Source organism: Anabrus simplex, chromosome 1 (assembly GCF_040414725.1).
Source record: "Anabrus simplex isolate iqAnaSimp1 chromosome 1, ASM4041472v1, whole genome shotgun sequence".
Classification (NCBI taxonomy): domain Eukaryota; kingdom Metazoa; phylum Arthropoda; class Insecta; order Orthoptera; family Tettigoniidae; genus Anabrus; species Anabrus simplex.
This window is the reverse complement of record NC_090265.1, coordinates 1,105,034,419-1,105,058,765: the sequence shown is the minus strand read 5'-3', so window position 1 is coordinate 1,105,058,765 and position 24,347 is coordinate 1,105,034,419. Positions and strand designations below refer to the sequence as shown.

General features: G+C 37.9%; 1 protein-coding gene across 3 annotated transcripts in view; it reads left to right on the top strand.

Moving 5' to 3' along the window:
- The window catches only part of Rop (Syntaxin-binding protein Rop), a 341,037-nt gene that overhangs the window by 115,681 nt on the left and 201,009 nt on the right, over nucleotides 1-24,347 (top strand). For all 3 annotated transcript variants that reach the window (XM_067137314.2, XM_067137313.2, XM_067137315.2), the window contains exon 3: nucleotides 588-743. In XM_067137314.2, coding sequence (XP_066993415.1) covers nucleotides 588-743 — 156 coding nt within the window. The remainder of the gene's footprint in view (nucleotides 1-587; nucleotides 744-24,347) is intronic.

Here is a 24,347-nt window from a genome sequence, read left to right as displayed (position 1 = left end):
ACCTTGTTAGTAGTTGCAGTTTTTTATATTCCCTTGCTTATTTATAGGTGCACTTAGTGTACTATCGGAAGCTACCTTACATTTCATGCTATTACTATTACTCTATGAAGCTATTGTCCCTGCCTTCCCTTTATATTTCATCATTTCAGCTTGAATTCCGTCTATTCCTGCAACTTTATGACGATGTAATTATTGACCATCTTTCTATGGTTTATGGTGTGTGTTACTGTAGTCATGTCCTAGTTCGTGAAGCATGGGCAACAGGTGAGTGTTCTAGTAAGTCATCCTGAGAGAGTTAGGATACCTGTTGCTGTGGAATAGGAGTGGGCATCTAAGACATAGTCTGAGTTGTGGCCCTCTTTGTGCTTATGTAGCTAGGACTACAATCTACCAGAGGCTCTAAACTGTTACAGGGGAAATTCTCACTGGGACAACATGTTACTAGGGTAGCTTTCTACTTCACAGAAATGACCAAGCTCAGAATATTTGAAGCAAGCCTTAGAAAATTTGAATCTTGGTATTCTTTTATATCTCAGTAATTGTTTGGTGAATATATTAGTAATTTCTCCTCAATGCTTTTTTTCTAGTTGTTGAAGACATAAATAAGAAGCGTGAGCCCCTTTCTACAATGGAAGCTGTATATCTGATCACCCCTACAGATAAATCTGTTCGGTCACTTATGCAGGACTTCGAGAGTCCAAATCGTGCAATGTATCGTGCAGCTCATGTATACTTCACTGAAGGTGAGTGTTTATTTTGGCAAGGGGGGAGAATTACAATGTTTTTGTTTTTTTGTAGTTGCATTATAAGACTGTGCTGCCATATTGCATTATGCATTTTGGGGTAGGATAAATATGTTAATTAGTAAATTTGTGTTAAACTTCCCAAATTTTTGCATAGAACATCCCAATTTGTAACAGCCTATTACATCCCAGTACTATAATTTTCTAAAATAAGTTAATAAGTACCTACTCAGTATGTATTGTGCATATCACTTAACCTAACCTTGTTTTGCATGTGTTAAACACTAACAGTTTTGTGGACTGACAGTGAACTGCAGTGAAGTGGTAGAACTTTCTTACCTTTGTATTACTATTCCTGGACTTCTTGAAGGGTTTAAAAAAATATTATTTGGTTTAACACGCAAATCCTTTCTGTGATTGTATTCTACATCTTGTGGCATGTATTATCTCCAATGTTATTATGTTATTCTATTTTCCCTAAGACAAACATAAGTGATTATCATTCGGCAAGTTTCACATACCCCTTGTGCTAGTTCAAGGTTCCTTCCCTAGATGCACACTTTAGTATCTTGGTGCCATTCTCTCTTAGAACAGCATGACAAAATCATTAGTTCTAGTTTATATAATTTATCCATCAGAGAGTCCCTTATCTTTCACCAGTTACCCACTGAATCTTTGTCAGCATATCCATTATGCTTAAATAATTTTTCTATCTCAATTCATCCAATCATCTTCCAAGTTTCATTTGTAAGACATAGTAAATACACTCTATATTTCCTTACCATATCATAACATGGTGAAGTCACGACAGGCCCAGCGAGCCGGTGATGGATTAAAAGTTGCTTTTAAGAAAAGGAACATTAAGCCGGGTGGATATATCAGAAGACTAGCTAACGGACTACTATTTGGAACACTGAACATTACGACATTAACAAACAAAGTGGAGGACATTGTGGATGTGATGGGGGAAAGGAAAATAGTTAAATATATTAGGTTTGTCAGAGACAAGGTGGATAGGAGAAAGTAATAAAAGAACTGAGGAATGGTTTCTGGCTGTACTGGAGGGGAAAGGAAGGGATGGTGGAGTGGGAGTAGTAGTGAGAAAAGGATTGAAAGTGGAAGTTAAATGGATAACTGATCGAATTATGAAAGTAAAAATATTTATGAAAGGAAAGAGTTTGGAAGTACTTAAAGTGTATGCCCCTCAGGTAGGCTGCACTCTGCTAGAGAAGGAAGATTTTGAGAATCAGTTGCAGAAACAGCTAAATGGCCAGCACGTTATAGTCATAGGAGATTTAAATGTCCGCGGAGATAAGGACAGCAGGGGCTACGAGAATGTGCTGGGACCAGAAGGTTGGGGAATGAGGAATAATGAAGTAAAGAAATTGCTGGAGTTTTGCAAGAGGAATTGGTTGATGGTAGGAAACTCATGGTTTATGAAGGAGAGCCGCATGATAACATGGTATAGCAGGGATTGGTCACTGAAATCAGTTGTGGACTATATGCTCTTCGACTGCGAGATGAAGAGGAACATCACAGATGTGTAGGTAATACCATCAATGGCCTTGGAAAGTGACCACCGGCTGTTGGCAATGAATTTCCAAATACTGAAAGAAAGAAAAAAAATACAGAAGACCAGGAAAGGAAAATAAAAGTATGGAAACTGAAAGAGAAGGAAACCAAGGAAGAGTATCAAGAACTAATAAGGAAGAAATTACCAACAGATGAACCAAGGACATGAGAGGAGGGAATGGGAAAGATTTAAAAGTACTTTGGTAAAAGCTGCTGAAACAACATGTGGAAGGACCTGCAGAAGGAAGAAATGGAAGGAGACACCATGGTGGAATGAGAGAGTGAAAGAAGCAGTAGGGAAGAAAAACAGGACCTTTCGGGTGTGGTTCCAACAAAGAACACCAGAGACAAGAGAAGACTATACGAACAAACAGATGGAAGCTAAAAAAAGTGGTTGCAAAGGAGAGGAGGAATTTGATGGAGAAGTGGACACAGATGATGGAGAAAGATAACAAAGGCAATTGGAAAATATTGTATGGGAAGGTGAGAAATAAAAGAAAGAGTAGGTGGAGTGAAGTGGATAGAATAGAGGATAAAAATGGTAACCTAGTGGAGAAAAATGAGGAAATTAAACTAATCTGGAAGGAATACTTTGAGGACCTCCTGAATGTGGTTGGATTAAGTGAAGAGCGAAGAGGATGAAACTGGGAAAAGTACCAAGAGTGGATGAGTGAAATGTGGAGATAATAAGAGCTGCAGGGGAAGTGGGTACACAGTGGCTATACAGGATGATGCAGGTCGTGTGGAATGAGAAAAAAGTACCGGAAGATTGGAAGAAGGTTGTAATAGTACCCATCTTTAAGAAAGGAGACAGAAGAAAATGTCAGAACTACCGTGGTATAACCCTGATGTGGCACTGTGCCAAGATATATGAAAAAATACTGGAAAAGTGAATAAGAAAGTCAGTGGAAAAAGAATTCAGAGAAAAACAGTATGGATTTAGACAAGGAAGGTCAACTATTGACCTCATATTCACAGTGAGGCAGCTACAAGAATGGCACTATGAGTATGGGGAAGATTTGGTGATGACCTTCATGGACATAGAGAAGGCATATGACAGTGTCCCTAGAAACAAGATCTGGGAAGCTATGAGAGTAAAAGCAGTAAATGAACAGATAATAACAAGGGTGAAAAATTTGTACGATGGAAGCAAAAGCTGTGTTAAAGTCTGAACCGAAAGAACTGGATGGTTTAAGTTAACTAATGGTGTAAAGCAAGGAAGTGCCCTCTCACCTTTACTATTTATAGTGGTGATTAATTAATTAATTAATTTCGTGTGGCTATTTCTAGCCGAGTGCAGCCCTTGTAAGGCAGACCCTCCGATGAGGGTGGGCGGCATCTGCCATTTGTAGGTAACTGCGTGTTATTGTGGTGGAGGATAGTGTTATGTGTGATGTGTGAGTTGCAGGGATGTTGGGGACAGCACAAACACCCAGCCCCCGGACCATTGGAATTAACCAATTAAGGTTAAAATCCCCGACCCGACTGGGAATCGAACCCGGGACCCTCTGAACCGAAGGCCAGTACGCTGACAATTCGGCCAACGAGTCCGACATAGTGGTGTTGGATGATATAATACAGAAGGTAGCACAGACCGTTGGAGAGAAAAGAATGAAAGCGGTGCTCTTCACAGATTATCTAGGGAAACCACGAGAGTGAAGTGGAGGAACAGCGTAATGTATGGGAGGAAGTCATCTTATGGAATGAAGTTCTCAGCACAAAAGATTGAAGTGCTGGTAATGACACGAAACAAGAACCGAGTGTATAATGGCATGACGTTGGGAGGGGAGTAGTTGAAAAGAGCTGAAAGCTTTAAATACCTGGTAAGTGTAATTAAAGAAAATGGAGGAAACAGGATGGAAATCAATGAAGGAGGAAGGTGTGCAAATGGATTCTTTAAGAGTGTGGGAGGATTGATATGGAACAGGGATGTACCACAGAGATGTAAAGGTGTTGCCTACAAGACTTATTTTGTGCCAATTCTGACATATGGATCAGAAACGTGGGTGATGAAGAAGAGGGATAAAAGTAGAATACAAGCGGTGGAAATGAAGTTTCAAAGGTGTCGTAGGTTTAACAAGAATAGACAGAGTAAGAAATGAGAGAGATCAAGAGATGGTAAATGAGGTACCCCTACAGGAAAACACAGAAAAATCAAGGCTGCAGTGGTATGGACATGTTAAGAGAATGGGAGAAGAAAGGATACCAAGAAAGATGTTAGAAATAGAGTTGAAGAGGAGGAGACCTAGAAGAAGACCGAGAGACAGATGGCTGGAAAGTATAAAGAAGAGTATCGTGGCAAGAGGAGGGAACTGGACTAGTGAGAGAAGTGGTGGATGGACATAAAACGATGGAGAGGCGTATGTTCCAAGCAGACCCAGCCTGTGGTTGGAAACTGCTCCACACGATGATTATAAGACAGAAATTACTTAAGCTTCGCTTCAAATTTTCATTCATAAAGTGTATATTGTTTAATTTATGTAGATTATTCTCTGTTTATTGTTGTGAACTGCTTCATGTTCGTGATTTGTATTGTCTCTTTGACTTTTATTTGGGAGACAGTGGGTTTGAACCCCACTGTTGGTAGCTCTGAAGATGGTTTTCTGTTGTTTCCCATTTTCACACTAGGGAAGTACTGGTTTTGTGCCTTAATTAAGGCCACGGTCCTTCCTTCCCACTCCTAGCCTTTTCCTAACACATCGTTGCCATAAGGCCTATCTGTGTAGGAGCAACATAAAGATGATTATAAATTTTTTTACTGTAGCGTTGTCTGGCCTCAGTGTGTGCGACATCAGTAGAATGTTGGAAGTGAAGTGTGAACAATGTGTTAAGAATGGCTACAAGTTTTCATCGCTCATTTACAGATAAAGAAAAGTTTGGTGTTATTGAAGATGCAGAGACCATTAGAAACTGTGCAGCAGGAAGGAAGCACGTCGGAGAAAGTCGTATTCGCGGCTGGTGAAAACACAAAACGTGACTTCAAGAAACAGATAGTAACCACTGAGGCATTACATGATCTCAAAGTGAAGCATCTGGATCATGAATAATGGCTGTGAGATTATGTAGCTGATAAGAGAAAATATGGATATGCCGTTGCAGGTGAAAAGTGCCAACTGAAAGCTTTAGCTGTATCGCAAATTGGATATACAGATAAAGTGCTGGACTATTTTGAAATGCTGCTTGACAACACTGTCAACAGGAAGAGGAATCCAGCATAATGATACAAACTGGTGACAACATAAAACAAAGGTGTACATTCATGTTGTTTATAACTTGCGTTGTACAAAAGCTTATGCGATTAAAAAAATATAAAAAAATCCTTTGCCAAAGTATCAGTGAAAAGGTGTGCGGGTGAGAATTAATTGAAAAGGGTGGGTGGAGAGTGGCCTTGTGGTTGACTGGACGATGCACATTTACTTAAAAGGTATGGTCAAATGTTCCACCTTTACAATACTAAAATTTAAAAAAATTTAATTGTTTAAATAACATTTTAAAAAGTCCATAAGTCCATAAAACAGATATTCCCATAAGACCCATAGTTAAATATAGGAACAGCCCAACTTACAAAACTTCCAGGTTTATCCACAACTTAAAAAAAAAAAAAATACTGCAAGTTTGAGAACCCCAGCTCTATTAGGTATTCTATAGAATTTTGTAATTTGACTAAAAACGTAGTGTTACAGCCACAACAAAAAACGTACTCTTTTGACATAAAAAGCATGTATTCTAATATACCGGTCAAAAAAACTTTAAAGATCACCAAGGACAATTTTCAAAAACATAGTAAATTAAGCACACAGGAAATAGAAGAGTTCTTAAATATTTTAGAATTTGTAACTTCTAACAACCATTTTACTTTCAATGGAAAAATCTGCAAGCAGGACAGTCTTCCTATGGCCTTCAGGAATAATGGCAGAAATTTATTTAGACAATTTAGAAAACACCAAAATTCATAATGAAATTAAAGGTATTGTGTTCTGGACGCGCTAGTTGATGACACGCTTGCCATAATAGATCACATCACCAACGGCGATATCGTCCTTGAACAGCTAAATGCGGTCAATCCATGGATCAAGTTTACTTCCGAGGTTGAAATCGATAATTCTTTAAGCTTTCTAGATATCACTATTAACAGCAGCTCTAACAAATTTTCTTATACTATCTTTAGAAACCCCACCCAAACCGTAAACACCATTCGTCAAGATTCGATGCATCCGGACTCTCAAAAAAAGAGCAACTTTTTATAGTTTAATTTATAGTTTTTTACGTCCCTTTATCTGAGGCGAATCGTAAAAAAGAACTCAATACCATCTACTTAATAGCGAGAAAAAACAGTTTTGGCAGGCATTTCATAGACAGGATAGTCAGCAAAATTAACAAATCCACTTCAACTCTGCTCAGAGAAACAAAAAAGAAAACGGATAACTATGCCACCTTCACTTACACCAATAAGAATATTTACGAAATCACCAATATTCTTAAGAAACATAATGTCAATATTGCCTTTAAAACAGTCAACAACAATACTAATCTCTTTTATAACCAGCACAAAATCAATAACATCCGGAATAAGTACAACAAATCAGGTGTATATAAGTTAAATTGCAACCAATTGTCCGCGAGCTACATTGGGCAAACCGGAAGATGCTTTTTAGTTAGATATAAAGAACACATCAACACGGCCAAGCACAAAAAATATTCCGCCATGAGCACTCATATAACAGAGTCCAATCATTCCTTCACCTCCATAGAGCAGGACTTAAAAATACATTATTTTTATAAGAAGGGCAATTTACTCAACATTTTGGAAAACGTCTTATTAATATAGACCAAAAATGCAATCCTGCTTATAATTTAAATTATATTTCAGAAACTGTGAACGTAATTTTTAGGCATTACTTAACAATTCCTATTTTGTCAAGCCTCGTAACAAGCCTTCACGCAGTCGCTCCCCGTCTATCGGTTCCAGCCTTCCCCTACTCTCCCCTCATACCAGCTTCCATCACACACGACCTCCACAGTTCCCCTGCAGTCAACCATAAACATCTACACACGCTGAGCTAGCCTTTCTTGGGTAGGCGGGAACATAAGTAATCAGATGTGCCGCATTTTATTTTCATTCATTCTTTTGTATTTCAAGATGCTTCAAAAACTTGCCTACTTTTAATGCTAATAATAGCCGTTATTCTCATTCTAGGGCACCCCACTGCGCATTCCACTTATGAAATCACAATCAGATATTCCGCCTACTTTTTTGTCAAGAATTGTTATCATCACGCCAACAAGATGAACTAAATACCATTTTACTGGAACCCTCACTCATGTTTAACATACGTTTAATAATTGTCTTCATTCTATTGGAACTAAACTTTGTTCTCCATATCACCAAGTTTCTACCGAAGCATCGGCAAACTGTATGTCAACACAGCATCATCACGTTAAGAGGCCTCTATTACCAATTTTATCGAATCACCTCTTGTGTTCATTATTTTAATTTTCACTTTTAACAGTATTCAAGTTTTGTGCTCAGATCATTCTAGCATATTCTTCAACATTTTAACTGACGCATTCAGCAGTCCGAATTATTTTTAATGTGTTTTTGTCCTTGTCCTTTATCTTTAAACTTTTTGGCTGATGATGTCTACAAGATAGATGAAACATGTTCTGTTATTTTTTAAATGTTACTTAAATAAATAAATTTTTTTTTTAGTATTGTAAAGGTGGAACATTTGACCATACCTTTTAAGTATACGTACGACAATACAGGCTTTATAATGAAATTCATTTTATGCAACGATGCACATTTAGCAGTATCACCCAGGTGCACTCCTGAATTTATGTAACGTGTTTGTCCTGGATGGCTTCAGTGGACACACAACTCATGAAGTGTGACAAGTTGCAACAAGGGAAAACTAATTTACTGGTTATCCCTGGAGACATAACATCAGTCTTTCAACCACCAGATATGTGTGTAAATCGACCATCAAAGCAGCAATGAAGCAGTGATAAACGCTATGGATGGCTGATGAAAAACATGAATTCACACGTAGTGCATGGAATTCCATTCTGCTGGCGCTTTTGGAAAAAAAAAAACCCTTCAAAATGTGTGGTATCATGAATTTACTTGACAAAAGTGAGGATGATGCTCTATGGGAAGATGGCGAAAATAAATATAATTCTGCTGCTGCTGATGATGATGATGATGATGATGATGATGATGGAAGTGAGGAATAGAAGTATGGGAGCACACATTTACAGCATTGATCAAATAATTTACAGTTACATTATTATAATACATATTTTATTGCACACATTTATATTGATTAAAATTGTATATTGCTTTTTTATTTTTTTCTAATATAAGGTAGAATTCTAGATACATGTGCAAAAACATGTGATGGTTATGATGCATTTCTTAAAACAAATTTATATTTTATTCAGGTTTGGAGTACATCATTATATAGGACTAGCTGTAGTACCCGGCGTAGCCTGGATTGCTCTTGAATGTTTACCTAAGATTTGTACTACCAGTAAATTGTGTGAAGTGTGATATTTTATAGAATTCCTTTATTATTATTATTATTATTATTATTATTATTATTATTATTATTGTTACCGAGTTTTGGTGGTAGTTATGCAAAAATTTCCAGGTAGTGACATCTTCTGAGAAATTTGGAAATTAAGACCGTAGATAAAGTTCAGACTTCCTCCAGAAGAGGAGTTTCAACTGGCGCAACTTTTAAATAAACGGTGTGGAGGTGTACCGCCCGGTACAATTATTATTATTAAATGAAAAGCGCACAATGTGCAAAAACAGTTTTTGTACAGGTGGTCAACTATGCTAATGCCATTCTTATTATGATGTTGATTTTACGATATATAATCAGTAGTTTTAGAGCTGTTTACATGCGTTTGATTTCAAGTTTTAGATTATTTAATTTGTGAGTAAAATTTTGTCCTTGTGGAAGCTCGAATTGACTGGGAAGTATTTGATCCTTTCAAAAAAATAAGTGATAAGTACCTATATGTATTTACCCGTTGCACTATAGGTATGATGTACACGATTTCAGCTGTCATTGAGACTGTCGAAAATGAACCTTGCAACCCCAGAAACAGTGGAAGTGGTGGAAACTTGGTCATTTTAGACTATTTACTTTTCAGCCTCTCTCAGTGGAGGCTGAACATGGACTTAAACTGCATCCAGAGCGTCACAATTCATCTCGGTGACATATAAGCAATGAATTCGAGTAATATCCGATATATTCCATTATATTTACTTTTCATTCCCTCCCATTCCCCATTCCCAACGGGAGTTGGGATGTTTCATCTGCATAGTATTTTTTTTTTTCAGATGGTATGTCGTGTACCAAGCTCCGTTGAGAGCTATTCTGGAACATACCCACATACACATCCATAATCTCGGTTATTTTTACATTCATTTTCAGCCCTTCTCAAAATCCAGACCGATTGCGAATGAGGTATGACTTAATCGTTCACAGTGTCATAATAGTAAGTCATGTGTATACTAATTTTGTATGAGGGTTGTGCTGGATGAAACACATGTACATTCGTAATTTCGGTCATTTTGGACATTTTCTTTTCCACCCCTTTTCTTCTCCATGCAGATGGGGGCTGAACATGGACTTAAATGACATCTGGATTGTCATTATTCACTAACAATCCCGAAAACTCTGGACTGTACATTAACATTTATCATTGTCTATTATGTTTTTATATTTCACCCCTCTTTCTGGGTTTTATATAATTCACCCCTACCCATAGAGGTGCTAGGGGTAACTTATCCCCATAGTAATTTTTGTACCGGGCGATTTGTCCGTGCGGTTAGGGGCATGCAGCTGTGAGCTTAAATCCGGGAGATAGTAGGTTCGAGCCCCACTGAAGTTGATTTTCCGTTGTTTCCCATTTTCACACCAGGCAAATGCTGGGACTGTAACTTAAGACCACAGCCGATTCCTTCCCACACCTAGGCCTTTCCTATACCATCGTCGCCATAAGACCTTTCTGTGTCGGTGCAACGTAAAGCAAGCTGTAAAAAAAATTCTTGCCTAAGTGCCTGAATTTCCTTGTCCCGACACTCAAGTTTTTTCTTTAAATCCGCTGCAAGTTCAGCATTGAACTGGAGAGATTTCTCCAGTTACTTTACGACAAGTATGGTCACTCGTTCTGATATTGCCTCTATAATTCTGTCCAGAAACTTACCCGAGCTGAGAGTCTCATTCAGGATCCTCATGACGGTTTCTTCCACGAGGTTGCCACTACCGTTCGCTTCCTTGCTGTTGTGCTTGTTGCGCCTGGTCATCTTATTTTACAATGGAATATTTTAATGAATTGATTTTCTGGTGTGCTGAGTTGATATCCAAGGAATGTGATTTTTTTCTTTCTGATTGTGCTAATTAATGGTTACATTCCCTTGTAAAATGTTTCATTAGAAGCTAGTCTCCAGTGTCCATTTTCTTGGTAGTGTTTGTTTATGCATGTTCTGGTACTTCTTTCCATCTTGATCAGTCTGTTTCTGCAGTGTTAGTTGTTTTTTATGGCTGATGAGAGGCCTTTTTAATTGTATGTGTTCTTGGTGATATGTTGTTCTCTGGTCAGTTTATTTATTTATTTTATGCCATGCCTGCTTTTCATTGAGGTTATATGTTATTTCATCTAAATATTCAAATTTGTCATCTAGTATGATTTTATTTATGAGCAGTGGGCCAGTTAACATGATTTCTGTCTTTTTGAAGGATATTCTGAGGCTGAATTTCTGCACTGTTTCCTTTTAAACACCGTAAGTTTAAGGCTTTCTTCACACCCATTTTACACTTTTTTCTTATCAGCCCAAGTTTCTCACAAAACCTCATTTTTCCATTACAGACTGGAACTTCATTGACTGTTTCCACTGTGGTCGCTTACAGTTTACAATGCGCAAGGTCGTCAGCAAATCCCTGGCAGTTAAAACTTGTGTTGTCTTTGGATCTTCCAATTTTGATGTTCTTCTGGTTGTCCTTTTACTATTCTTTCATTATACTGCGTATTCTAAGGCGCAATTGAACAGCAGTGGTGACAGGCAATCTCCCTGTCGTAAACCTGTTTTTATGAGGAATGGCTAAGCAAATTCTCCTCTGAACTTGACCTTAGATTTTGTGTTGGTTTAGGTGAGTTCTATCAGTTTTATTAATTTTGGGTGGAGTCCAAAATTTTGTAAAATTGTCAATATTGAATGTCTGTGGATACAGTCATATGGTCTTCTTTAAGTCCACAATGGATAAGAGGCTTGTTTTGTTTCCTACAAAATGCCAAACCAAGGATACGATTTATATGAAATATGTAATGGCTAAATCTGTGGCTTGGTTCTAAAAGGGCCAATGTCAAAAAAACTGATTTTGAGCTATGAGCATTTGAAGTTTTGCTTATGGTTTTACAATTATATTTTTCAACTAACTTTAAATAACTTTATACTTTCTTTGTGGAAGTCACCTTATTAAACGCTGTTTTTTCTACCGTATTCTTTAAAAATTGCTAGGTCTCTAATCTTTATTGGTAATCTAACATTATTGGCAAGGGCTTATTTAATTAAACGTTAATGGTTCGTTTAGTACTTAACAGAGACATTGGCCCTTCTAACATGTTGCAAGCCAGGATAAAACGCGTTTGTATCAGTTAATATCTCAATTTCGATAAAAAATGACATTAGCCCTTTTAGAACCAAGCCATAGAAATATGTATATTACATGTGCTCTAAGAAAGGGGTGCAGAAATTCCAGGCACCAGGTCTTCGTGGCGACTGTGTTTTTGCTACTGGCATCTAATTTTTAATCCCCGAAAAATTCTGTTTTCCGTTTTTTCATACTTCCTTTATTCTCCTAGCCATCAATCTGTAACAAAAGGCCTCCCTTGATATGACGTGACATCAATGAACAAGCTTAACCACGCCAAGATCTTCTTGAAAATAAATAACTGCGAGACCAAAGAGAATATAATATATTTTTCTCTGCACAGCATCATCGATGTATATAATTGAACGAGAGACTTAGCACTAATTAAGGCCAGCTAAAATTACATCAGACTGTAACCCACAAAAAACCTGGTGGACATTGGTGGGCAACATGAGAGGTTGAGGGAAGATTAGGTGACTCGGAATAAACATTCATAAAGAAAACATCACAAGTTGAACGTCATGAAATTCACTTACTCAAAATATGAATAATTATACTTCAGAAGTAGTGTTATTGCATAATTCTATTGTAAGTCTAATTGTAATTCCAGTGGGAAATTAACAAAGGGAGAATTATTTTATCAATGTCAGGTTGAAAAAAACATACACACACACTCTCTCTCTCATTTCACATATGAAACTTTTGCCAGCAAATAAGATAAATAGATGTAAACAAATAACACTTAATCTTACATGAAATACTATCAAACATCACCATTAACAATAGCTCATTATGTAAAACATGCTAACAAATAAATTTCTCGAACAAAATTTCAACTGTCTCAAAATCCACCTGAATTGTCGAGTAGGTTCAGTGATATTTGTATGATACACTTGAACATATAAAGCACCAATCACCTTAAAACTTACCGGAATTGATGTAATTTATAAAAAAGAACTTAATCCTCGTTTTCACTGACGAGAAATGGGGTTAGGTTTTGTTTATGAACCTCCGTTGTAAAACATTGAAAATTATTAATTACATAATTCTTGCACCACTGTTCCAAATTGTTTTCGTCTCTCAATCATAACTCTTGTTCATGATTTTCCAGGACTGATTTACCTTTTTAGTAAGGTACAGTACATTGGCTGATAGGGGAAAATGCTGCTATAGGCATCTTTAGTTTTTAACTTTGGAATTTTGCATGGCACTTGCAAACTATGAGTATATCATCTTCCCTAACATTAAAAAAAAAAAAAAAGATATACCATATATATATATATTTTTTCTATTTGCTTTATGTCGCACTGACACAGATAGGTCTTATGGCGATGATGGGATAGGAAACGGCTAAGATTGGGAAGGAAGCGGCCCCAGCATTTGACTGGTGTGAAAATGTGAAACCACGGAAAACCATCTTCAGGGCTGCCTAACAATAAATTTGGTATCAAAATGATTAATGCACACAACACTAATAGGCATATAATTTGGTTCAAAGTTTTCCCTGTAAATGCACTTAATCCATTTTTGTTTTAATACTGGGTGTTTTAGAAATCTGAATACAGAAGCTTGTGCACTACTCCTATAATTGGACTTACATCCAAGCACTCAGCACATTTAACTATAAATATACTTCACAGGGAACTGAAAATATAAAGAAAATACTTTCAGAGAAGAACATGAGAACCACCACAGATATTATTTGAATAAATAAGCTTTTTAAGAACAAACAGTGTAACGTTCCAGACGTTACAGTGTAATTATGTTAATTTTATTATGTGTAATTAATTCAGGAATTTAACGTCATGATATTTATTTGGTATGTAATTGTATTATAATTCATGTTTAATCATTTGCTCACTATCATTTCATTACTTTGTAACTACGACTTGTAAACGAGGGCTGAATATCCTAATATTCACTTAGATTCTTGCGACAGTTGGTTAAAATTAACTTGCAGTAGATTTCCTTTATCTTGCCACATCACCGAGGAAGTTGGAAGGACAGATTTAGACACCAAGTTCTGGGAAAAGCGAGCACGTGTTCACGCGTCCTAACGTAAGCTACCGTATTTCGACCAGAATTATTCGAACTGATCAACGCCTATATTTTCAAAGGAGCGTCATGTTGCCATGGATACTGAGTGAAAGGACGAATAGAAGAACAGTTGATATCATGGTTTTGGCCCGTCAACTCTAATATCTAGAGTGGGGAGAGAAGTGTCATCTGATTGGACCACGTGTAGCGGCCTGTAATTAGCGCGAGAGAAGGTTATAAGAGGGCGTGTTGGAGCTCCTGGAGGGTCTCTCTACAACGTCTTATTCGCTTTTGCGAATCTCTCTACATTATTCTACGATCTTCTACGAGGCTTCTACTTGATTTTCTACTTGATTCTGCGTCTCGATACTTAGAAATTCTGAATGAGGGGTGTATAGCCACTCTCATGAGGAAGTACGTACAGCACGGCTACAAGACCGGTTTGAACCAGTCTAAGTCAATAGATAGTTTTAATCTAGATAGAAATGAAACTTCAGAGAACGTTATCAGTAAAGTTGGAAGGATTCTTAATTGAGTATCCTCTCCATATAACCCAAGGTGGTTCTTCTAACTGTGACATAGGGCTTATCTCCAATCTATGGGATAAAGCATAATAGGGAGTGTTAGTTTTGAAGTCATCTTCCAATTAGTGGTGGGTGCAATTGGCAAGGCAGGAATGGTACTGAGCTGCAGATGAAGAGATATCCAAGACGAACGGTGATGTTCCCGCTACAAGGAGGGAAGCTTTCCAAGGACCAGCAGAACAAGACGACATGGTGAGCAAGCGAGTTAAAGATATTGCAAGTTTTCGCGAAGTAGAGTCATTCAATTTTTTATTAAATTCATTTTCTATTTTAAATTCAGTTCTTGTTAAACCGTCGTCATTTATATTAAATATAATAAATAGTATTTTTCTAGTTCATTGTAATCAATCTGCCTTAATTAGCCTTTTGATTTCTAATTCTCCTACTTAATGATTAGTGTACTATCACCTCACCCCTGTGATAAGAGTCTGTCCAAGCTTGATTATAAATTTTATCTTTAAGTCCTCAACTTAAAGATTGGCGCCCTTTGCTTGCTTGGTTGCATTTCTCATTTGATGATGGTTCTCAGAGAGGGGAAGTCACAACAGCTTCTGACAGCATCGAAAGAGGCTCTATAGTCTTCTTAAGACTATAAATAAATGAAATTTATGATTAATAATATTCAAATTTCTGTAAATATTTGGTAACAACGTAGCTTACACAAATCAAAACACACATGCTAGCACTCCAATTGCCACCATTATGGACCATTTTGATAGGTCATTGAAGATCTGAGGTATTCTAGTTGGGCTTGCACTAATGATAGTGGATAGTCGATGTGCACAACACTATTACAACTGCTGAGCTTTTGGTGTAAGAATTGAGAACTAATTACTGTACTTCATAGTCACGTGTAGTCAAAAGTACAGTGAATCTATGGTGGTACGAGTTCAAAGTTTTTGGAAGAGGAAAAAAATTGTTCGAAGTGTTGGAGTTGGCAAGCAGTGGCAGATTTCCTATTCAGGGACAGCTACTATCTTTTGTGTGTGTTCTTCCAGTCTCTACAGCATCATTTGAGGGAGGGTGTAGTCAGATGAACCTCATACAAGACAGATTCAGATTGTCATTAGAAACAACATCTTGTGTGGTACGATGATGTGTAATATGAATGTACTAGCTGTAAAGAAATTTGATCCTGCAAGACTGTGGACCAGTGGTTCTTTAATAGCAAGACCACAAGGCACATCCTATAAAATAATTAATCGTCATTCTGGTAGATTGTAAGTCTATGATCAGTGTTGTCTGAATTTTGTAAAACAAAATTGAAACTTTTACGGTTAATAGTTCTACTATAGCTCTTTAATTTAATATTTCTGGATGGTTTAAATGCTAAAATTAGATAAAGTAATGCAGTGTTCAACGCTAAGTAGCCCAACTAGATTATTTATAGGTATCGTGTTGATGGGATTCTTGCTGGCTCCTAAACTTTTGGGTTGGCTCCTCAACTCAAAGAAAATTTCTGTACCCCCTGCTCAAAGAATTCTCAAAATGTGGAGTGAGGTATGGGCTAAAATTCTCAAAATATGGACTCCATGCACACAATACAATAATTTAACCCGCGAGGGGTCACGTGCTGAGTGTAACATCAGGAGTCGCGTATGGTCGTTTCGACCGGAAATCAATAAAACACCAAACATTTACTTAATATGCCATTTGTTACAATAATATAAGATAATACTATTTAAACACAGATGAACACTTTTTAACATGATAATTATAATACCTAATGAGATTGTCTTTTGCTGATGAAATTGAAAATAAAAGTTCAAGTTCTGTTTATGGAAAATACTTTTAAAATGATGTTTAATTTCATTTAACACACATATAGACAATGTTCCTTCTCCCTTTACTCAACAATGAATGAATGCTAAACAGTGCACTTTCCGCATTATAAATTATAAATAAGAATTATAAATAAGAATAGTTACTTGTAACTTATAAATAAGTCTACGCCTTGAGTCGTGTATAGTTGAATAGAACGGAGACGGGTAACGTAAGGAGACGCGTGTGAACGAAACGACCGGATAGCCAGCTTGTCACTCATTGAAGCAGAGGAGAGGGATAACGGTGTGACAAAAGTGTGGACGAGTTCATTGAAAGGTACTGAGGGGTAGGAAGTATAATAAACAGTGTTTGCGGAAGGATTGATCAAAATAAACAGAAATGGTTGAAAAGACCGGACGCGACCCCTCACGGGTTAAAGGAAAGTCACAAAAAATAAGTTCAACCTTCTTACATATATAATTGGGATTTTATTTTGAGAATCAGAAGCAAAAGCAGATAGTAAAACAATTCTCTCAGAAATATACATATTTATGATTGTTAGACACAAGAATGCATGATCTCAGCCCCTGCATACTCCTCAACAAAGATAGATGTTAAGGCCTGCTTTAGTTGAGTACAGTTAGTGTTATTTGCAAAACGGTGAAGATTAAAGGTGTTAAAGATACTTGATGCAGTGCAAACAAAGGATTTGCTAAATTTATTGGTACGGTGGAGAGGAATTTGAAGGGTAGGTTTTATAAACCTCTTATCTCTTTTATATACCGACTCCATAGGTTTAAATGCATTATAAAGGTAGATGGGGTCTTCAGTTTGAGAATTTTGTGCGTAGCAACAGCTACTGAGATTTTACGACATTCATGGAGTTTGAACCATTGCAGCTGTATGTAATAGAGTGTTGTGTGTTCATCACGCCTGGCATTTGTCACGTAATGAACACTTGTATTTTGTACCATCTGTAGTTTTATGTTTGAAGTTTTAGATAAGTCAGTGATTGGGAATATAAGACTTTGAACAACTAGTTCTTGCATGAAAGGTGGTGTACATGAGACATTATATTTCAGAATATGCGTGGATGACTCAACTTTTCGGATCACATTTGACGTATGATCAGACCAGAATAAGGTTCTGTTGAAAATTAGACCTAGATTGTTAACGATGTTACTGTAATGGATATCTGTATCTAAAATCTTTATTGCGGTAGGGATTTGAGATCAACAATTTTCAGGAGTGTGTGTAACCTATGCAAATAATCTGGGTCTTAGCCATATTTAATTGGAGGTTATGATTTGCGCTCCATTCTGTCAGTCTAGGGATGTCATGATTAAAGTGCATTATACAAGAAGGTGCATAAGTGGGACTAAAGTGGAAGCAAGCTTGTAAGTCATCAGCATACATATGAAAGGCACTACTTTTAAAGACTTCAGAGATGCCATTAACATAAATAGAAAAAACATAATGGACCAACGATAGATCCTTGTGGAATGCCATTTTTTACTGATTCCCAACTAGAGGATGTAACTCTTTGCGATCTACATGACAGATATTTTTCAAACCATGTCAGAGCATTCTGGGAGAAGTCAATTGACTTCAGCTTAACAAGAAACAACTCATGGTTAACAGAGTCAAATACCTTATAGAAATCAAAGAGACATAAGATAGTTAGCTGCCTCTTATCAGTGGCCGTGCCTATATCATCTGTAACTTTCAGAGAGCAGTAGTATTATTATGGCCTTTCTTGAAGCCAGATAGGTAGGGATTTAGAATGTGGTGTTTAGATATTCACATATCTGCTCATGAATAATTATTTCCAGTGTTGCCAACGCATAAATCTTTTCTCCGCTAAATTTTAGTTGAAAACCACTAAATTCCGCTAAATTTCGAACTGAAGCCAAATAGCATATACCAGCTGTTTTAATAAAAGAGATTAACTCAACACTCACCAGTTTCAGAACAGGAGTTCATCATCTTCTCCTCCCCGCACCATATGCTCTGAAGCAGATGTGGTGGGTTGAGATCCTGTGGTTTCAGGTTTTTTTTTTTTTTTTTTTTGCTAGTGGCTTTACGTCGCACCGACACAGATAGGTCTTATGGCGACGAACCTGTGGTTTCATATGAAGCCACATGGTACTATTCTTTTTCAAAGAATATGCTGGCAGTTCACAGTAGCAAAACACATACGGGAATTTTCAAACCTATTTCGAAAGTTATTTTCACTTTCATTACTGTTTTCATTGTTTTTTGATAACTGCGGAAAGAATTAATGTAAAACAATTTTGCATCTATATTGCACTGCCAATAGAAGCACCGTCCATGTTTGGGATCACTGGGAAGCTCAACCAACTAGTCTTTTAAAGTTTAATTATTTAACCACACTTTTAGGAAATATCTTGACTACTTTTTAACCTATTCTTTCGACATATTGGCATACCAAAATGATCCTGATGTCAAAGGTAACACGTCATCAAGCACGACACTACCCGGATCAAGAGTAGCGTAACGATTGTAATAAATTCTGACTGAGGCTGTGGGCCAGAGCTGGTCTAGAAAACGAGTCGTAGTATGCAGCATAAGTTTAATAGAACGGGAATAAGTAGACTATCATGCCGTAGTAAGTTCTATATTGTTGTTTTGTCCTGGTGATGAAAGGTGATATTGTTACCGCTGAAAATCGCTACAAGAAGTTTGAAAACCTGTCAAAAAATCCGCTGACCGCTAAATGGAAAGTTTATCTGCTATTCTATTTAAAAATCTGCCAAATTTGGTGGAAAATCCGCTGAGTTGGCAACACTGATTATTTCTAGTGCCTTACTAAGTGCACAGAGGATGTCGATAGGCATAAAATCACTGCAGACTGCTGGCATTCTCTTTTTGGGCACAGGTCATAAATTCGCATGATTCTGTTCTGAGGGATGAACTCCATTCCGTAGAGAAAAGTAAATAAATGCACAAGGGCAGGAAGAAATATGGCATTGCAGGTAGAAATCGCAGATATTGAAATATTATCTGGACCTTTAGCTTTAGTTTGAATTGATCTGACTGCTTTTTTTCTACCTGTGAAGGGTGTACATACATGAAATAGAATTTATCTCTGTTACTTTGCTGGCGGGACCTAGTGTTTACAGTGCACTGTCTTCTGGTATGGGCTAGAGCAATTTTGTTACTTTCATTGATCTGTCTCAGCTTTATCCTTGGCTTTGACAAAATGAAAGTGACTGTGGTATGAGTGATGCTAGTAATGCCATTCGTTCTGCAGCCAGTCCCTGCTATGAATGGTGTGAAAATATTGCTCATAGGGTTGCCTACTGAAGTAAAGTTTTTTCGAGGCTCATACTGAACAGATTGAGAGAACCATTGGAGGCTAAGATCTGGAAAGAGCAGACAGGTTTTAGAGAACACCGATCCTGTATAGACCAAATAAATAGCTTACGAATGATAGAAGAACAATCCATGGAGTATCAGTCTTCACTATACTTGACATTCATTGACTTTGAAAGAGCTTTTGATAGTGTACAGCGCCAAGCAATCTGGAGAGCGATGCAGGGGTATGGGGTTCCAATGAAAATCGTTATCATGGAACATGATAGAGACCTTTCAGAGCTCTTCCAAATAGTCGGGAGTGAGACAAGGGTGCCTGCTCTCACCTTTGCTGTTCTTGTTGACATTAGATCAGGTCATGAGAAAAGTGGCTGAAGGGAAGCAGAGGGGAATACAATGGGGGATGACAGATCGTCTGGAAGATTATGACTTTGTGGATGATATATGTCTAATATCTCGCTCATATAGACATATGACTGAGAAAATGAAAGACCTCGAAACGGAAGCACAGAAGCTGGGACTCAAAATAAACATTGTCAAGACAAAGGAGCTAAGGATCAATGCCAGAAACACGAACCCACTGGTATTAGAGAATGAGATAGGGCGAGTTGACAAATTCTGTTACCTAGGAAGTATTATTTCTGGAAGTGGAGGGGCAAATGAAGATGTCCAAAATAGGGTAAACAAGGCCAAAGGGGCCTTTGCCCAGTTCTGGCTGTTGTAGAAGTCCAGAGAATTGAGAACAAAGACTAAATGGAGGATCTTTGAGACAAATGTGAAATCAGTGCTCTTCTACGGGTGTGAGATGTGGAAGATAACTGGACAGATAACATTCAAGGTCCAGACTTTAACAGATGTTCAAGGACATCCTAGGAGTGTGATGGCCGGATATATCAAATCAGGAATTGTGGGAGCATACCCAACAGCGCAAGGTTGAAATTCAGATAAAAAAATGTAAGTGGAAATGGATAGGACATACACTGCGTAAAGGTCCTGACAGCATTCCAAAACGAGCTCTTGAATGGGATCCACAAGGGGCTAGAAGAAGAGCGAGGCCAAGGATAACATGGTGTCGAACAGTGGAAGCGGACATGGTGTCAGTTGGGAAGTCCTGGAAGAATATCAAAACTGTGGTAGCAAATAGTCAGATGGAAGGCTCTTGTATGTTCCCTATGCTCCACCCAGGAGTAATAGGAATTAAGTCAAGTAATTTAAGTAGGTGACAAACAGTATTGCCAATCTTGTGTGTCTTATTGAGAAACTTTGTTTATAATTAAAAATATGACAAAATAGAATTTTAACCAGTTTCATGCCTTGTAGAATGACTTGGAGAATTGTTTAGTTATCATGAAAATAAAAGAGAGCAATGAAGATAGGCAAGAATTTGCCAGTGTTTGGAACGGCCTTTGCAGTAAGCAAGTTACTGGCTCAGTAGTGAATTTCTCTAGTCCTTCAGAGAGATTATCTCTTCTAACTCTTTGTTGCATAAATAAAGGTTACACCCTAATGAATGCTCATGCACCAATCAATGAAGACAGTAAGCACAATCCCGAGAAAGTAGACCAGTTTAGGGAACTTCTTGAAGAACAGAGAGAGAAAATACCTATCAAGAACATTAAAATATTGCTGGGTGATTTTAATGCCCTATTGGGAATGGAAGCACAATACAGATCAACAGTAGGAAGATAGACATGATATAGGCTTTTGGGCTTATGCCATATCAAGAAAATAAGGGGAAATTCTTTACGTTTTGCAGAGAACTTTGCTCTGTGTCATCAGAAGAATCTTGACTGTCCGCAAGAAAGGCTTCTTAAACAATGAGCTTTGAATTTAGATGTTATAATAGAAGTGAAAATGGTATGTTTATTCATCACTGATGGCTCCCTGGATGCGGTGCAGTGCTAGCATTCGAAGCGGAATCTAAAGGAACCATCAGAATCAGCCTGAGAAGGTCACATAACATAACAGGAGTATGCAACATATGACATTGACAGGTGTATGACATTGACAAAAGCCTGGAATGAAACAGCTGGCGATGAGGAATGTACAAATTTGGAAAACACCGAAACGAAGTAACAATAGTGAAGGGACAGGGGAGGGAACTGCCTACGTAAATCCTTAATGGTTGGCAACCAGGTATTACTTAATTGTTGAAATTGTTAGGATTTCTATGTATTGCCACAGCTTCCCATATAATTCTCGACCTGGAGTGTCTAGTGTGGGTAAGAGTTAGAGTATCTTGGAACTTGACATCATGACCCGATGATAGTGTGTGCTCAGCTACTACTGATTTGTCTGGCTGGTTGAGACGAATATTACGTTCATGTTCCTTGATACGGGTACCAATGGACTGGCATGTTTTGTCAATGTATACCCTACCGCAAGTACAAGGAATTTCGTATACCCCAGGATGTAAAAGTGGGGACAATTTGTCCCTAGTTTTACCCAGACTGTGAGCAATTTTAGTGACGGTGCCAAACACCGTTTTTATATTGTGTTTGTAAGACCTTGGCAATTCGATCTGTGGTGTTGTGAATGTAAGGCATGTAAGTAGTTTCCTTCACTTCTTCTTTGTGCGAGCTTTGCTTGGTCATCTCTCTGGGATGCAGGGCTGTATGAATCTGCAAATCACTGTAACCATTACCCTTGAATGTGACTCTTGGCGTGCCCATCTCCACCTGGATATTTGATGGCTCAAAAATTCGTCTTACTCTCCTGGTGAGTGTCGTGAGAATTAATTGAATTAAATTGAATTCAAGTAAATTCGCTATGGAGATGAGTCGGATGGATGCCTTCCCTTCTTGGATGTTCTAATAAGAAAGAACTGGTCGGCTCCTTAGGACATACCGTCTATCAAAAGCTCACACACACAAATTGCTATCTTCATGCAGATTCTCACTACCATCCAGCACAAAAACAAGGCATTTTCAAGACACTCACCAAGAGGGCGAGACAAATTTGTGAGCCATCAAATATCCAAGTGGAGATGGACATGTTCAAAGTCACGTTCAAGGGTAATGGTTACTGCTATTTGCAGATTCTTGGAGCCCTGCATCCCAGAGAAATGACCAAGCAAAGCTCACACAATTGAAGAAGTGAAGGAAACTGCCTACTTGCCTGACATTCATAACACCACAGATCGAATTGCCAAGGTCCTCCGCAAACACAATATAAAAACAGTGTTTGGCACCGTCACTAAAATTGCTCACAGTCTGGGGTATATGAAATTTCCTGTACTTGCAGGAAGGTATACATTGGCCAAACATGCCAGTCCGTTGGTACCTGTATGAAGGAACATGTTATAATACCAATATAATGGTCCGTTATTGGAAACCTGTGATAATGCATGGGCTCGGAGAACTGATGCCTGGAGAAAATGGAATTCAACCAAGGATTGGGAAAATTTATATATATTCTGTATTGCACGGAAAGCTGCAGCCCAATTATTTCGATATGCAAAGCGATCGTATGAGAAACAACAGATGGAACAGAGCGATCAGGACTTCCAGAAGAACGTCAGGGACTTCTATGAAACCTTCAAATCTAATCTGAAAGGTTATCAGTAGAGCCCTGCACGGCTGTACAAAATAACATCCACTCCGCATCCGCAAATGGTTATTCGCGGATGTTATAAATGTTAAACTACAGTATATTACACCCAAGGTATTGAAACGGATATATCTGTTTACATAATACAATTGGTCTGGCACCAGAACCCCTACAGTCACAGGTTTATGAGGGATTTTCTCTTGTGACAACTACCGAAGTATTGAACTTTGTTCCTTTCTTCCACTAATTGTGGGCAGAAGCCAGTTAGGCTTAGGTCAGATTTACGGCTTTATGATCTCAAGGCTCTGTATAACCATTCTCCCATACCAATGTCAAAGGTCGCCTAACTACAAGCAGAAGTAAGAGTATACCTGAGTGAAAATCAATAAACATCATTATTTAGAAATTATCAGTAAAATTATCTGCACTGGCATAGAGTTTGTATCCACCAAGACTCCAGCTTCGCGTATCCACAGATATCCGCATCTGTGTAGGGCTCTAGTTATCAGGCTCCTAGTCTATGGTTTAGAGATGCTACTGGAAAACTATACCTGAACAACAGGGGAAATTGCAACATTTTGGCTCAGTACTTCAAGTTGCTCAACTGTGATGAGCCTCCTATTCACAGTCTGTCCAATTCTCAGCCACCTTTTAAGATGGAAATTAAGCAAATCATAGATAGTCTGAAAGATAATATATCAGCTGGGGAAGATTCCATAATGGTGGAACTGTTGAAGCTGGCGAATGAGGATACTCTGGACATATAGTCTCTTTCAGGAGATTAGGAAAACGGGTACTATACCAGTTGAATAGCAGTCAGCACTAATCCATCCTCTCCATAAAAAGGGAGACAAGAAGAATGTTGACAATTAGAGGTATATCGATAGTGCCTGTTCCTTATAAGATTCTTTCAAAAGCACTCCTCAACAGAATTGAAGTTCATCTTGATAAGCAGATTGGCAAATACCAGGCTGGTTTTCGAAAAGATCATTCCTGTCTGGAACAAATTTCAATCTGAAGATCATCAGATGCAAGATAACTGGGAAGTTCGACTATGTGGTCGTATTTGTGGGCTTCAGAAAAGCATACGACTCGAT